This window comes from Clytia hemisphaerica, unplaced genomic scaffold (assembly GCF_902728285.1).
Source record: "Clytia hemisphaerica strain Z4C2 unplaced genomic scaffold, Clytia hemisphaerica genome assembly, whole genome shotgun sequence".
Taxonomy (NCBI): domain Eukaryota; kingdom Metazoa; phylum Cnidaria; class Hydrozoa; order Leptothecata; family Clytiidae; genus Clytia; species Clytia hemisphaerica.
In genome coordinates, this window is record NW_027103852.1 from 817,637 (window position 1) to 832,835 (window position 15,199).

At 33.8% G+C, this 15,199-nt stretch overlaps 1 protein-coding gene across 1 annotated transcript; it reads right to left on the minus strand.

Moving 5' to 3' along the window:
* Positions 1–3,480: 3,480 nt before the first annotated feature.
* Positions 3,481–12,978, minus strand: LOC136807945 (vacuolar protein sorting-associated protein 35-like). The gene is made up of 16 exons (XM_067064571.1): positions 12,898–12,978; positions 12,570–12,668; positions 12,035–12,131; positions 11,703–11,826; positions 10,566–10,748; positions 10,016–10,220; positions 9,776–9,859; positions 9,291–9,497; positions 8,842–8,990; positions 8,168–8,441; positions 7,714–7,803; positions 6,577–6,699; positions 5,864–6,043; positions 5,244–5,507; positions 4,741–4,884; positions 3,481–4,318 (listed from the first exon to the last, which is right to left on the minus strand). Exons 1-16 carry the CDS (start codon positions 12,898–12,900, stop codon positions 4,136–4,138), a joined length of 2,409 nt encoding a protein of 802 aa, XP_066920672.1. The 5' UTR covers positions 12,901–12,978; the 3' UTR covers positions 3,481–4,135.
* Positions 12,979–15,199: the final 2,221 nt, after the last annotated feature.

A 15,199-nucleotide genomic window follows, 5' to 3' on the forward strand; every position in this document is an offset into this window, starting at 1 on the left:
CATCATCAGGAAGTAGGTTTGTCTCTAATGCATTGAAATACTCTAAAGTATAGTTGAAAATGAATGCTTGGACGCAGTCTTCTCTCATTGTTGGTGTATTTTGAACGTTCAAGTGTTTTAATTCTTTACATTTATCAAGGATTTCGCGTAACCCGACATCCGTGACATCAATACAACCGCTTATATTGAGATGAGTTAGATTGGTGATTTCGTCACTGATTTCAGCTAAAGCGATGTCTGTGATACCAGCGTTGGTGATTTCGAGTTCAGTGATATTCTATATAGACAAATGTAAGAAGATTGGTGTTGTTTTATGAGAGATATGCAGTTGGTTTAAAAGCTTTCATCTCATAAATGCGAGTTAGCACGACAGTGGTTTATTTCAAATATAACAATCATCGAGAAAATATTTGCACAAAAGGAGAATCCCCTCAAAATTTTAAAACTGCAAGTGATTTTTGAGTGCTTGTAGTGCTATATTCTTGGTAAACAAAACACTCGTTTGCTTAATTTCCCTATCTCACTTTGATGACCTAGATTTTAAAATTTTATTTATTTTTTAGATACATAGCTTTTAATTTTATATTGCACATGCGTAGGTTTTTATGACTCATAGGTTACATTAGGTTAGCTGAAGTCTAGTTCTAATTAACTCCTATAACAAAACTAAATCTCACTTAAGCCACATAAGCTTATCAAGTTTTTACTTTTTTTCTCTGTTTAACTATCCTTCAGAAATCTCTGCACTAATAATTCTTTTATCTCTATTTACAGCATATACATAATTTTAATACATTTTAACTATTTTTCATTTGTAATATAGTCCTTAGTTGCAGGTCCACATCAGCTTAGTCTGCGTTTTTTAACCTGCTTTATCAAATAAATAAAATAAAATAAAAAATAAAAAAAGTAAAGTACGCTTGAAAAGTAGAGTTTAAACATACGACTTAACACTTCAGGAACTAATAGCTCGAAAATGTTTCAATGTTCCACTGTTCCTGAGAGTAATAAAGCCTGGAAGCCACTTAACCTCTCCAAAATCGAAAAATCCAATGAAACAATGTGGAAGTACTAAATCGCAATTCTCTCCCAAGCTTTAAATTCTGTAAAACGTTAAAATACCAAAAATTGTCAATATATTTCGGCGGTGACTGTTCAAGCTTTAACAAACAAAAACTTTCATGAGGTTGGAAAATCACGATAATTGCGACATAAACTTCTGAGGAAGAAATTCTTTTGACGAGCATCAACTTTTCGCGGCCGATCATGTAATGAAAGACAATGATTTTCCTTTAGGGTGTAAAGATTTCATGAAATCTCAACTTTTAACAGCAATAAAATTTGCATACTGGTAATTGACTATCAAATAAGAGGCTAGAACCTACTGTACCTGTAAAATCAGCAAGATATCAATCAAGTCGACATCTTGAAAATAATGCACTTCGGTTGCTTGAATTGCCAAATGACGAACATCAGTGTTATAGATCATGCTCATGTAAATATCTTGTCCTCCGTGATTTTTTGTCAACGCTAAGTGTTCGATGTTGCCACAAAACTTAAGAATGGGTAGAATGTTATTGCTGAGGTTTGGTGAGGATAAAACATCGATTTTATTGAGTTTGTGACATCCTATTGAGCCAAGGGCAAGAAGGAAATCGTAAAAATCGTTCTCTGAAATAATGAACAAAGTTGCAATGGTGAAAGGTTACTATTTTAGTGAAGATAGTTTATCATTTTTTTGGATCTAACTTCATTGGGTCAGATTGTATAACAATGATCAAGAGATTTTTCATAAAAAACATGAAAAGGATAAAAAGTATCAATTTATAAAAGAAACGGTTCTTAAAGACGATCTCGTATCAAGAATGACTGAATCCAGATAAGTAGTGCTCTCGGTGACCGGCTACTACTTATTCGAATCTCCTCTCAAGGAAGACGGAAGGAAAGTGGGACTTTTTAGCCGTTAATTACTATCCGTATTACTTCTCATCGAGACCCATACTACCTTTTCATTATTAATCGTACAAATTTTAGCGAGACTAATTTTAGCGTATATTAGTGAGTCAGGAAAATCTTGATTTTTTTTGGATTTATTTTAGCGTATCACGATTTCAAAAAATTTCGCGTGGATAAATTTTAGCGAACACTCGTATTACATTAATTGACTGAACTCGTTTTCTAGCATTTCTTTGCACTGAAACCCTTCCTATTGATAAAAATGTATCAAGCCAATATTAACAGAAATTTTGCGCGGATAAATTTTAGCGATCTGTCGATTCGGCGTGTTTTAGCGAGATTTATTTTAGCGAAAATAGGGAAAACTCGCTAAAACGCTAAAATTAGTCTCGCTAAAATTTCTACAATTAAAGTAACTGATACCCGTAGTACTATTGTAAACAATAATATAGTAAAAGAGTATACCTTCGATGTTATGATCTTCTGGATCAGTTATTTCATGAACACTGTACTGACAAGCATAACGAGTTTCTGCACTTAGGTTACGTAATCTACATACTTCACTCCATGGCAAATAACTGAAAATGTTCATGACTAGTTCCCAACTTTGGAATACTCGTTCCCCTGGAGACGGGAATGATTCGTCTTTTTTATCGAGCTCCATTTCCGAATTCATTTTCGAAAATATTTTTTTTTTAAGTTTTCAAAAATATCTACTATCTTTCGATGGGTTTCTTTTTTTGATTAACTTTTCGAAAAAGTGTCTTGAATATTCTGCTCAAATGTTTATTTGACGTCAAAAGCTATTTTCAAACTTCTGTGACGCTACTTTAAAAAATGCCAAAATCGAAATGTAAAGAAATGCAATATTCAAATTTTGACCTTTTAAATTTCATAGTATTTCTAGAAAAATTATTGTTAATTATAATTTACAAAATAATTTTAGGATTGGATAAATTAAAGCTGACAACAGCTCTTGTCAATGAATTTAATGAACGTATCATGAAAGAAGGCACCTTTTTAATGAAAACCATAACTAAAATTTACTACGAGCCGCATTTTCTAAAAGTATTCAGATTGCCGACTGTTTCGCGAATAAAAACGGAATAAAGAAAAATTACCACCTAAAATTGTATAACATAAAATGCATAGAAAAAAGTATACTTATTTTAAAAAATAATTTTAAAAATTAAGAGAAACATAACATGAAATGCGAAAGACGTGGCTGCCTTGGTAGATTAAAAGAATTTTAAGCAAATGTTGGCATTTGGGGATTTTAATTTTATACGATAAAAATCGATTTTTTTCGTCAGGATTAAGATTGCTACAAAACAAGACAATGTTTGCACATTTATGTTGTTCAATATTGTTCAAAAAGAAAATTAAGATGTTCTATTATGGAACTTTTGCCATAAAAACCCCTTAAAACAAACCAATAGAATAGACTCATCTAGCTTCAGAACGGAGTGAAACCATGGAATGTAAATGTAACCTAAATCTAAGAAAACGTCATCGTTTTGACCTTTTAAATTTCATAGTATTTCTAGAAAAATTATTGTTAATTATAATTTACAAAATAATTTTAGGATTGGATAAATTAAAGCTGACAACAGCTCTTGTCAATGAATTTAATGAACGTATCATGAAAGAAGGCACCTTTTTAATGAAAACCATAACTAAAATTTACTACGAGCCGCATTTTCTAAAAGTATTCAGATTGCCGACTGTTTCGCGAATAAAAACGGAATAAAGAAAAATTACCACCTAAAATTGTATAACATAAAATGCATAGAAAAAAGTATACTTATTTTAAAAAATAATTTTAAAAATTAAGAGAAACATAACATGAAATGCGAAAGACGTGGCTGCCTTGGTAGATTAAAAGAATTTTAAGCAAATGTTGGCATTTGGGGATTTTAATTTTATACGATAAAAATCGATTTTTTTCGTCAGGATTAAGATTGCTACAAAACAAGACAATGTTTGCACATTTATGTTGTTCAATATTGTTCAAAAAGAAAATTAAGATGTTCTATTATGGAACTTTTGCCATAAAAACCCCTTAAAACAAACCAATAGAATAGACTCATCTAGCTTCAGAACGGAGTGAAACCATGGAATGTAAATGTAACCTAAATCTAAGAAAACGTCATCGTTTGTATTCAAAACATTTGCCACCTTACAAGGAAACATCTTTGTACATCTCAGTTTCTTGCTCTGTTCCATTCTCCTTCTTCGATTGAATATGAAGAACGGTGTTATTGAAATGTTTCGTTATTTGCTCCATTTCGTCACTGACTTCAAGACCAGGTAAATCTTCACGAATCTTTCCGATCAGTTGGTTCAAGATGGCTGAATTGACCTGAAAACAGGATATTAGACCAAATTAACTAACGTATATAGGCAATATTCTAGAATGACAGGGTAACGTCTGGTGGCAGCGATAAGCCTTCCAGAGTTTTCATAAAATAGGCTGTTTTCACTATAATTTTTGTGATTTCAAAAGAGGAGTGTTCGATAACCGCAGGTTTGAAAGGTAAGAAAATGGCCTGCGTAAAATATTGCCCATACCAGAGATTTCGACTTTACAACACGAATTTACAAATTATGAATTCAATGAGCTAGCCAACGCTCGTAAACAAGAGTTATATCATTTCTACGTTTAACGAAGTTATCAATCAGCGAGGGGCTTCAACTAAACTAGAGTCAGAATTGAGAGCTTCGTCCCACAAATGTTACAAGGAATCATAAAAAACCAGCAATCGACAAAAAAAAATCACTTACAGCTTCATTTCCTTTCTCAAAGTAATATAGATATCTGTTGAGGATTTCCACGAACAATTGCACTTGAACAGTAGGGTCCATACACTGGTTAGCGATACGTAATGATTTCTTCAGACATTCCATTACACGTTTGCCGTCGCGACACTATCAATAAGGAGTAGAATATGATTGGCTATGAGACATTTTATAGGGCAAATTTATTATGGCCCACCAGGTGAAAGAATTTTTTTCTAAAGACAACACAACGGTCTCATTTTGACAGCCAATTTTTGAAGCATGATCGCGAAAACATAGAGGCTATCAATACAATGACGTTCCAATTTTATAGAAAATCGTAAAATTTTGGCTTGCTATTTGATTGGATTGCTTTAAAGGTTTTGAGTCGTCAGCGAATCTTGTTATCAAAAAACTTTAAGTACTTCTTCTTGCTACACCGATACAGAAATTGAATATAAGGTACAAGGACGTTGGAAACAGCAACTACACACATAAAATAACCTTACTTCAACGCTCTCTTTTTCTCCTTCCTCATCTTCACCCGAGCCATACACGCGGCCAGACCAGAACAAATGTGAGCATGAAGATACACCACGACATTGATCAGGCTTCTTCAATAATTTGGACGCAGCTAAAGCGCACTGCGTACGAAGTGGTTCGTGGTTTTCCTCAGTGAAACAAGTGGCCCTCTCAAAGGTACCAATGATAAGAGTGATAGCTGCAAGTTGTGCCTTGGAATCGGATATTTCATCTTCGTAAATTGCAAACGCCTAAATAGTTGATAGAATAGGAATATTAGTAAGAAAACAGCAAGGTTTTAAGGCAAAAAAAACGTGGTCGGTTGAAACTCACTACATCAGCGTAACACACCTTACGTCCGTTGTGTTGACATAACAACGGTTTACTTGGAATCACCTCTTAGATATAATTTAGAATCCTGAAGATCAGGACCTTAATAGCTCTCAGCACGTAAGATTGTTACAATAAATTTGCCTAAGATATGCACGAGTTTTTTTACGATAGTCGATAAGGATAGAAATTGACCGAATGGCCAAGAAAAAGGGTCAGAAAATAAATTTTTGAACGATTATATCCGAATATACTACACGAACTTTTAAATCATTACCTGACTCATGAATTCGTATGCTACTGTTTCAGCGTTCGTGAAGCGTTGTTGATCGGCCGCTAAAGCCCCTTGTAAGAACAATCGTAAAGAGAGCTCGGCGTATTCAGCTTTGGATAATGCACAGATTGTTTGATGACAAAACTGGAAAATCTTTTGACATTTCTTGTCCCATTTGTCATCCTGGAGGTTTTAAATAAAAAGGATAATATACATAGAGCAGCATTATGAAAGGCTGAAACATATTTATACATTTATTCTCCTTAAGGTTTTAAGGGTTTCATTTTGGTTGCTTATTGAGGCTCTATAAAGCAAAAGTAGCCTGCTCTTTTTGCGCATTCCCGAATCCGGAAAAATTCCTTTAAATTGATTTCTGATTCTGATTTGGGGTTTTATTCAGGTTTGCCTCGCTTACGTCAAGCTCGATTAGAAAAAGTGTTCAAAACTGAAACTGGAGTATCGAGACCAAATTGAGACTATTGCTTTGCAGTAGAGCCCCGAAGTGCCTGCTCAGCAGGGGAGGATTACAAAATGTAAACAAGCCAGGAAACCCCAGAAATCTATCTATAATCACATTGGTAATTCACGCAAATTACACGGAGAACCGCGTATTATCAAGTTGATTCTTTTTTACAAAAAGTACAAAGTTAATGTTGTAAAAGTAAAAAGGAACAATTTTTTAAGAAAACTTTTGAGAAAAAAACCAATGTACATACATGCTCTTGTTGGTCTCTGTAGATAAAAGCCAATCGGAAAGCAGCAAAGACGAGAGGTGGTAGCGTCCATTTGATTCGTTGTTCGCCTCCGTTACCAAAGTGCTTACGTGCCGTGTTCAAAATCTATAGTGAACCAAAAGAAAGGAGTCTATTAATTAAAATCACTCCTGAGTACTCAGCAAATAACAGATCTGAGTTTTTTTAAATGAAAATAAACATAAACAAGAATCAATCAAACGAAGAGTTCTTTTAGACTATGCTCGGTTTCTACTAGTCTAGCATGCTAGACGACTTAACTCAGTAAAAAATAGGAAGTAGAAAACTTGACAGGAGCATCAATATAGTCGTCTAGAATATTTTGTGCACAAAAAACTTTTCATAAAAATTCTCTTTTTTCATGTTTTTGGAAAACATTTCCAGGGGGTCTTGTTGGTTTGTTTTGGTTTTTTTTTTTTCTTTCACTTAGAAATTCTCATTGGCTGAAATTTTTATTTGTTTATATATTTTGTTGTATATGATTGTTTTCCCACCCCGCAGAAATCTGCGGGCCCTGCTGGAACTCCCGTAAGCTACGGAAACCACCTTAGCCCAGTCGTTTATATTAACCATATCCCGACATAAAAATTTCCCGCTTTCAACAAAAACGTTATAAACGACTGGATTCCCAGTCTAGGTTTCTACCAGTTTCTACTATTAAAAGTTACTTGTATAGGAGTTATCCTTTGAGAAAAGAGAATGCAAACACAAGATTTTTCGCCAGTTATGTTAACCTACACAAGGATACATGAATCATATTCTAAGAGTATTGAAATCGATAACGATTTTATGTATTTACACTTTTGAGGAAAGTAGAATGAGTGAAGTAATTTTCAATAACCTGCAGTTTTGACCCGCAAAATCGAGGACGGTAAGAGTGTTGATTTACCGTCGTCCTTAGTTGGTCAGCATCTAGACAAATCAGGAGCTAACCGTCTCCGTCGCCGAAAAACACACACACATAAAATCGCTAATATCGAGAGGCTCGTTTTTTGGTGTCGGTCGAAACATTGTGCTGAGAAAGTTTAAGTAGGGAAGATACTTAGAGAGAGGAGACTAATCAATCATGATTGATAAAAATGACTGATATAAAATGCTCACCAAGTATTGTTGATCAGGGTTATCGGAGTATAGTAAGGTGACAAATCTTCCCATCAAACCTTGTTCCTCTGCAAAGTCTTCTGGATCATCCTGTAGAATGAAAAATTCAAAGCTTAAAAACACTGTCCAGAATTTGTTCAAACAACTTTATTGTTTGATGGAAGGTAGTTGTGATTTGGCGACTTGATGTCCAGACGGTTAGAGAAAATGGTAATGGTTATATTTGGTGGTCGTATCTCAGTGCAAACTATCCACAGAGAACACATACGGATTTACTGAAAAGAGACTTAGAGTTACCTCTGTCAATCTATTGAAAAATCAATCTAGACAGAAAATAGATCTTACATATTTTCAAATGTTTTCAAAATCTTGGTGAATTAGACTGAATTTCGAGATGGAAAAGATTCTTCATAGACTGCACTGAAACGGGAAAACTTTTAACACAGTAATTTACCGGTTCAGTTGGTTGATCGTCTTGCTCCATGACCAAAGGTGCAGCCAATTGTAGAATACTGTCCACTTCTTCTTGAGATGGGATGAAAGTATCACTGTCCAATGCATTGTTGATAACGTACATTGCCATCTCTTTACGTGTTGCAAAGTCAAAGTAATCGAATAATGGTGCAAAATGTTTCAGTTTTAGGATAGTTAGAACGTTGTTGTAGTTGTCGACAGGAATCTTCAACAATCTCATCAATTCTTTAGAAACAGCGTTGTTCTTGTCGATGCTAGAATGAGAATTATAAGAATATAGTGATCAATTAAAAAAAGTTCACCCAAACTGTGATTGTGAATTTCTATTTTACACGAAAGTAAAACAAACCCATCAACAGAATTACACAAAGAAAGTTAAAGAAAGAAAAGTTAAACAATATTTTTCTTCTAAAATGCACAAAAATGGAGTAACCTTTTCCAATACAAAAATCCTTTTAAACATAACCGCGCAAAAGGAACAACATTTTCCTTAAGAAATACACAATAATTCCAAGAGATTTCCATTTAAAACTGAAAACTAAAATGGAACGACACTTTACTTTTAAAAATACATAAAAATGAAGACCTCTATAAAAATATGACAACTCTTCTCCTCTCAAAATAGATAAAACTTGAAAACAGATGACAGCTTACTGTGCAAGGTTGAGTTTGCTAAAGATTTCTTCTGTGTATTCCAGTACTTTGTCGACGTAATCCACACGATCAGGGTAGCATTTCAATGCCAAGTTAATCAACGAGACTTGCAATGCAACAATATCTTCTGTAGGCATGTCACTTCGAGACTGAAAAATTTAAAGAAAAAAAAGAAACTTATAAAATACATGCTCACATTGAGAAAGTCAAAAGTTAAGTTAAAAGTTATACCAGGACATTGAAAACCAATGGCTCTTTTGTATCGAATCCTATCAAATCCTTCTGAAAGATCATGCCACAAGTGATACTTGGGGCTAAATACTTGGTGATAATAAAAACTACGTATATAGTGTTAGCTTCCAGGAATGATTTTTGGTTTATTAACAGATTCCGTTTATGGTCTTGGGAGAAACCTCGATTTAAAAAAGGAAGATGTAAATCTGAAGTACCTTGACAACATTGGCTACTTGTTGTGAGAAGATTTCGAACAATCGAATATCATTGGGAATGCCTGGTCCGTCATCCCGATGTGCAAACATTGCTAAACGATCGATCAATGCAATAATGATGTTCTTGACATTAACATCTTGGTGGAGTTCAGCGCACGCTTTCAAGAAGGCGTTCAATGTCTGCAAATGGAACTCATCAGGAAAGACCTACAAGTTTAAAAATGTAAGATAAAGGATTGAGATATTGATCCGGGTAGAACTTTCTGTTAAAAAAAACGTTTGAACAGTACTTAAGCAAATACTGTTTTCCTAAAAGAATTCAAACCCATGAAATTGGAGGAAGTGACAATCAAAAAAAAAAAGTTTACAAATTATTACCAACTCTCAGGTAAAAACCATGTCATAATTTTACTTTAATTTACTTTGATACATTTTCCCTAATAATATCCCAATTTTAATCTTTTGAAGTGGTTAAATGAAAGTACCTGGATGATACATTCCATAAGATATTCTTGAGCAATCGGGTCACGACAACAGATGCATTGCTCCAATACACCTGGTAACACATCCTAAAAATGATTTAAATTTATTTTGAGTAACAAGAGTTCTGCTTATTACTACTGTTAAAGTAAGTATATGAGGTGAGGGAGTGAGCCAAAATACGGACCACTTTTAATCATTAAAATTTTTTTGAGTCGGGTATATATTACGATAAAAATACTCACTCTCTTATAAATATCTACATCTACACCTTCCAGTTGACTCAAACGAACCAGATTAGTACCAACCAAGATCCTCAACTCTTGTCGTTCTCTTTCCCTCTTCTCTTTGTATTTGGAATGACCTTGATGTTGCATTCGAACCCACAGTTTATTCATCTCAGCGAAATTCAAAAGGATGAAGTCAATGGAATCTTTCACTGTTCCCTCACTGAGGTAAAAAGAGTCAAAAGTATTATTAAAAAAGGTTAATAAACTTTTCAAATTTATTATATCTTTAATTGGATTGAATTGAACACAACCGTCACCTTCGAAAATATTTAAGATATAAAAGGGATTAGTACAACTTTATCAGGGTCAAAATCTTCGCAATCAACGCATTGAATGAAGGAAGAAAAATTCAGATATTTGGCATCAAAATATAAGCTCAATTATTTGTGATGTTTAACATGTATATTACTCAAATGAGAAAAATTATCGAATAAGACATTCTTTAAAATTCTGCTTTTAATGACAGCATACTTTCGATTTGACATGAAAATTTTGTTTTAATAACCTTGTGTTTTCAGTGTCATCAGGCAAGAGACCTCTAGTGGATTGAAGAAGATAGTTTCTCAAGAAGAGACCACGTAGAGGGTGTTGCACACCACGACACATCTCCACCAAATCCTTGATCACATCTTTCTTGGCGACATCACCAAATTTGATGTAAACAATGCCAACTGTGATTAACAGGTACCTGAAAATTGCAAATGGGATTTTGTATTATGATTCACTTGTACTACTACTTGCTGATCCGATGACATATGAATATCCTGGGGGGGGATTTACTAAGAATGGGCTGATATAGAAGAATTGAGGCAAAAGATAAGGAGCTTAAAAATTCTTTTTTTTAAATTTTTTGAATTCTTTCATATTCCTAGAGGGTTTTGAGGATTTCTAGGAAAAATAGTATTTTGTGGAACTGATTTTCGCGGTAGACACCCAAAAATTAGTTTCAGAAAAATCAATTCTGGCAAAAATTAGTTCCCTTAAGGTAAGCAGGGGAGGGGAGGGGTTTGGAATAATAATGCCCTTTATCGGCGATCCAAAAAATATCTGCAGTCTGATTGGTTAAAAAGAGTACAATATATCTTGTATTTTACATGTATAAATATAAATTGACAAAAAGATGTTGTTGCATTGTAGCGGTAGCAGCAATCTAACGTCACTTTGCTACAAAAGTGCCCTGTGCTTTTTTCCAAACAAAAAGTGCATGTTTTGGGTCACCGATAAACCAGTTATCAGACATTTGCTTGTACAATATGGAAATATTTCACTCGTTCCGGATTTTCCGTATATTTTCCTCGCCTAAAGGCTCGTAAAATATTGTACGGGAAAATTGCGGAACTCGTAAAATATTTCTCATATTGTACTCGCAAATGTCCGATAACTATTACGTATGGTAAATTTTCAAAACATTAATTAGCTGAGGGGGGATGGACGTCTATTAGAGACCAGAAGAGAGAATGCAATTATGCCTGGGCCATACTTTTGGGCAAGGATATTCTTTTATCCCCTGTTTTTTTGGAGGATTCTTCACCCTGATGTCTGGTATTTTAATTTGACCAGAAGAATACAAGACATAGAAAATAAAATTATTTGAGCAGAGTAAAATCCTTGTCTTTTTTCCAATTGATAATAAACCACTTACAATCTAGGGATGATATTGCCAGCATATTGGACAAGCTCATACAAATCATTGACTTTGCGTCCTTTTGAAAATTCATCCAACAAGAACAACTCTAAATGACGCAACTCATCACTCACTTTCATGTCTGTACGTTATGATAGAGGATTTGTTAAGAAAAACACGAAAGAAGTGTTTATTGTTGAAAAAAGGACTAAGAGGAGGGTTGTTTTTTAAAACTTTTAAAGCTTTTCTGAAAATCATTTATTGTTTCAAAAATTTTGAAGAAAATATTCCATAAATCAATTATCTTAAAAAATATAAAGTTTTCATTTAAAATTTTTAGAAAAGGATACAAAGCTCGTAATAGCTTTTAGGTGAAAGAAGTGAAGTGCGTAATTCACCAAGCATATTTGAGCCATGCTTCAGTGCATCCATAATCTTCACTTTATCCTGAAAAAAGTAGATACAGAAATCAAAATTGAAGTCAACACTTGAAACCAAGAAATCAACCAACTTTTACAGATTCACCAGGATTCACAAGTACTCAAACAAAATTAGACTCCAATGCAATCATATTAAGTAATCAAGTCAGCTCTCTATAGACTATCCCACAGTTGTCTTGCTTGTCCTGTTCCATCATAGTCATTATGAAAAACCCAGTCTGGAAGAATTTCATTTCTTTCTAATGTTAACAGTAGAGCTGTCGTATGTAAATGGATATTTTTTGCACAGTTTTTGATCAAGTGACTAGAAAGTAAACCAACCAAAGGAGTAAAAAATGATAACATGATCAAAAGGTATGTAAATCACAACTTGACTTTTATTTACTTATGACAAAATGTAAATTTTTGTTTGCGATTTGGAAAATGATAGGACAGAAAATCTTACCAAGCATCTTTTCATTTGGAAAGATTGAGACTTGACAACCTGGAGAGCTTCTTCCAAAAGCTTGTCCTGTTCCTCTTGAGGTGACATATGTGCAGTACTCTGTTGATTCAAAAAAAACATTGATGTGCGGTAAAATGATTTATAAAACTTTCATTATGTGTATTCAAGCACTAATAATTACAAAAAAATAAAAACTCAAAAAATTGCTTTCATTCAAAGAGGTTTTTTCTAAGCAAAAGTTAAATAGTTATTATGTGGTATTATTCTCTTTCGTTCTAAAAGATTTTGATGGACCTATTTTTTCGATTTGAATAAAGAACACACTTACCATTGTGGATAATAAATTGAGTCAGATATTGAAAAATACTTCTTCTATAAATTCTTATTTTGACTGAAATTAAAACAATTTGATTATCTCAAGACTATTCTATTAATATAGGAAATGCTTTGAAATATCATTGTCCCAGTCCCTAAAATGCATTATTAATATTCATATTGTAGAGGAAACATGGTTTCAGCCCACTTTTCAGGTGCCCCCATTGAAGCATGGTGCCCCCAACGAGTTAGGTCCCCTTGAGAAATTGCTTTGAGTTTACCCCTATTCAGCCGATAATTTTTTTTGAATTGACACTTTTTGCTCTTTTGTCATTCCTAAAATATCAATGATGCATGAACGCCTGCTAATAAGCTCTGTTGTTATGCTATAAAGATGGCGGCTGTAAATCAAAACAATCACATTAGAAAAATATAGCAAAAGATGGCGTGACGGGAAACGAAAGAAAAATTGGATGGGAAACTAGGTGCTATGGTAAAAAAATTCAATAATTTGAAATACCGGGTGCGCCACAAAAAAGTTTCTCTCTTTGAAACTGATTTTCTCGAAATCTAGAAATTTTAAAGAACCTATTCCATTGAAAAGAAGAAAAATAAACTTAAATTTTGATGAGTCATTTATTAAATTCTGTTCATTAGATCGAAAGTTATGCTCAATTGAATAAAAAAGTTACTTTCTGAAAGTGCCCTGAAAACCTTAAAAATCGACCTATCAAATTTTTATTGGCAATCGCAATAGGCTTTACATGATTAAGAGCATTTTTCAGTAATCAAACACACAAATTTTGAAACTGATGGGTCAAAAGGGTTTAAAATTATCATCAAAATCATTTTAATTTACTTTTACCGAAATTTTCCTCAGAATTTTGGTTCTACTGTAGACTGAATAAAGTCTATGTAAGCCTGGATATACCTCTAAACCCATATTTGATGTATTTTTATGAATTTTACCAGATTTTTTGGCTTTTTTTGACGAAGTTCTTCCTTTCATTGAAATTCAACCTTCCTTTATTTAGCAAAAGGTCATTTAGACAGCTAATTATCATTTTTAATGACTGAAACGAAAATACTGGTGCATCATGTAACTATGCTTCTGTTTAATTTGATAGGTCGATGTTTAACGTTTTTGAGCATTTTCAGAAAGTAAATTTTTTATTCAATTGACCATAACTTTTGATCTAATTAAGCAAATTTAATAAATAACCCATCAAAATTTAAGTCTATCTTTCTTCTTTCCAATGGAATAGGAATGGTTCTTTTAGAATTTTCAGATTTCGAGAAAATTAGTTTTAAAGAAAGAAACTTTTTTGTGGCGTACCCGGTATTTTGAAATATTCGATTAGGAAAATATAACCAGCCCCCAGAGCCTCCATCAAGACAGCTAGGTACCCTTAATGAATAGGTAACCCCAAAGAATTGCAAAATATTAGCCCCCCTACTACTAACCTGGCCTAGGTGTCCTTCAGATTTCTGGGGGGGGCTGAAACCATGCGGAAAATACCAATCCATATTAGGTTTACTTCTTCTTGTCCCATTTTGCTGTTCTGTACTAAAACTTTTTATCTGTCTACGAAAAGTTTAATTGTGTAATTATAATATCATATACAAGATAGGTAAAGTGTCACAGAGAAAGTTTAAAGTATTTTTCAGCATTTGCAAGGTTTTCAAGGTTTTCAAGGCTGTTTTTAAGTGGTGTTTCAAGTTTTTTTGGAAAAGATATTGGTACTTTCCAAGTTTTTTTGGTACTCAGTTGGGAGGCTCAGGGGGCCTACAAACTCGTTATCTGAAAAAATCACAGATCCCACCTTCTATTCTATCTCTTACTTGGTTGAGTTGCAGGAGGCTTTAAGGCCTATTTTTGCGACTATAGACTTTTTCAATGAACGCCCTGTCAGCACCTTGAATTGACTACCCAATTCCCCTCACATGGCATGGGTTGACCCGGGCAAAGGTTCATTCAGATCACTTGCCAAGTGAACTGCTGCGAGTGGGAATAAAAAAATTTACCTCTTTTTCACACGACACGATAACTATACTATCTGTGGTTCTTTTTTAACTGACTGGTTTGATTCTTCTATAAACAACATCCACTTTGCGCACTGAAAATGTCCCGGTGTTACCCGCACTTAAATAAAAACAAATATAAATATACCGACCAATTTTTTTGAATTCTATGTTTAGATTTTTCTACCCAGTCCTGTTGCTATGTACCCCCACCCTGTTGCTAAGACTTTTGCTTGAAATCGAAAGCGAAACCAAAGGATAGCACACCCTTTTTAACTTTTCTTTTCATTCAA

What these genes read in the sequence shown, in the direction of transcription:
- LOC136807945 (XM_067064571.1), bottom strand. An exon ending in GGCAATATCATCCCTAGATT is followed by an intron (nt 10,749 to 11,702) that starts GTAAGTGGTTTA and finishes TGCAATTTTCAG; the next exon opens with GTACCTGTTAATCACAGTTG. An exon ending in ATGTAGATATTTATAAGAGA is followed by an intron (nt 9,860 to 10,015) that starts GTGAGTATTTTT and finishes AATCATTTTTAG; the next exon opens with GATGTGTTACCAGGTGTATT.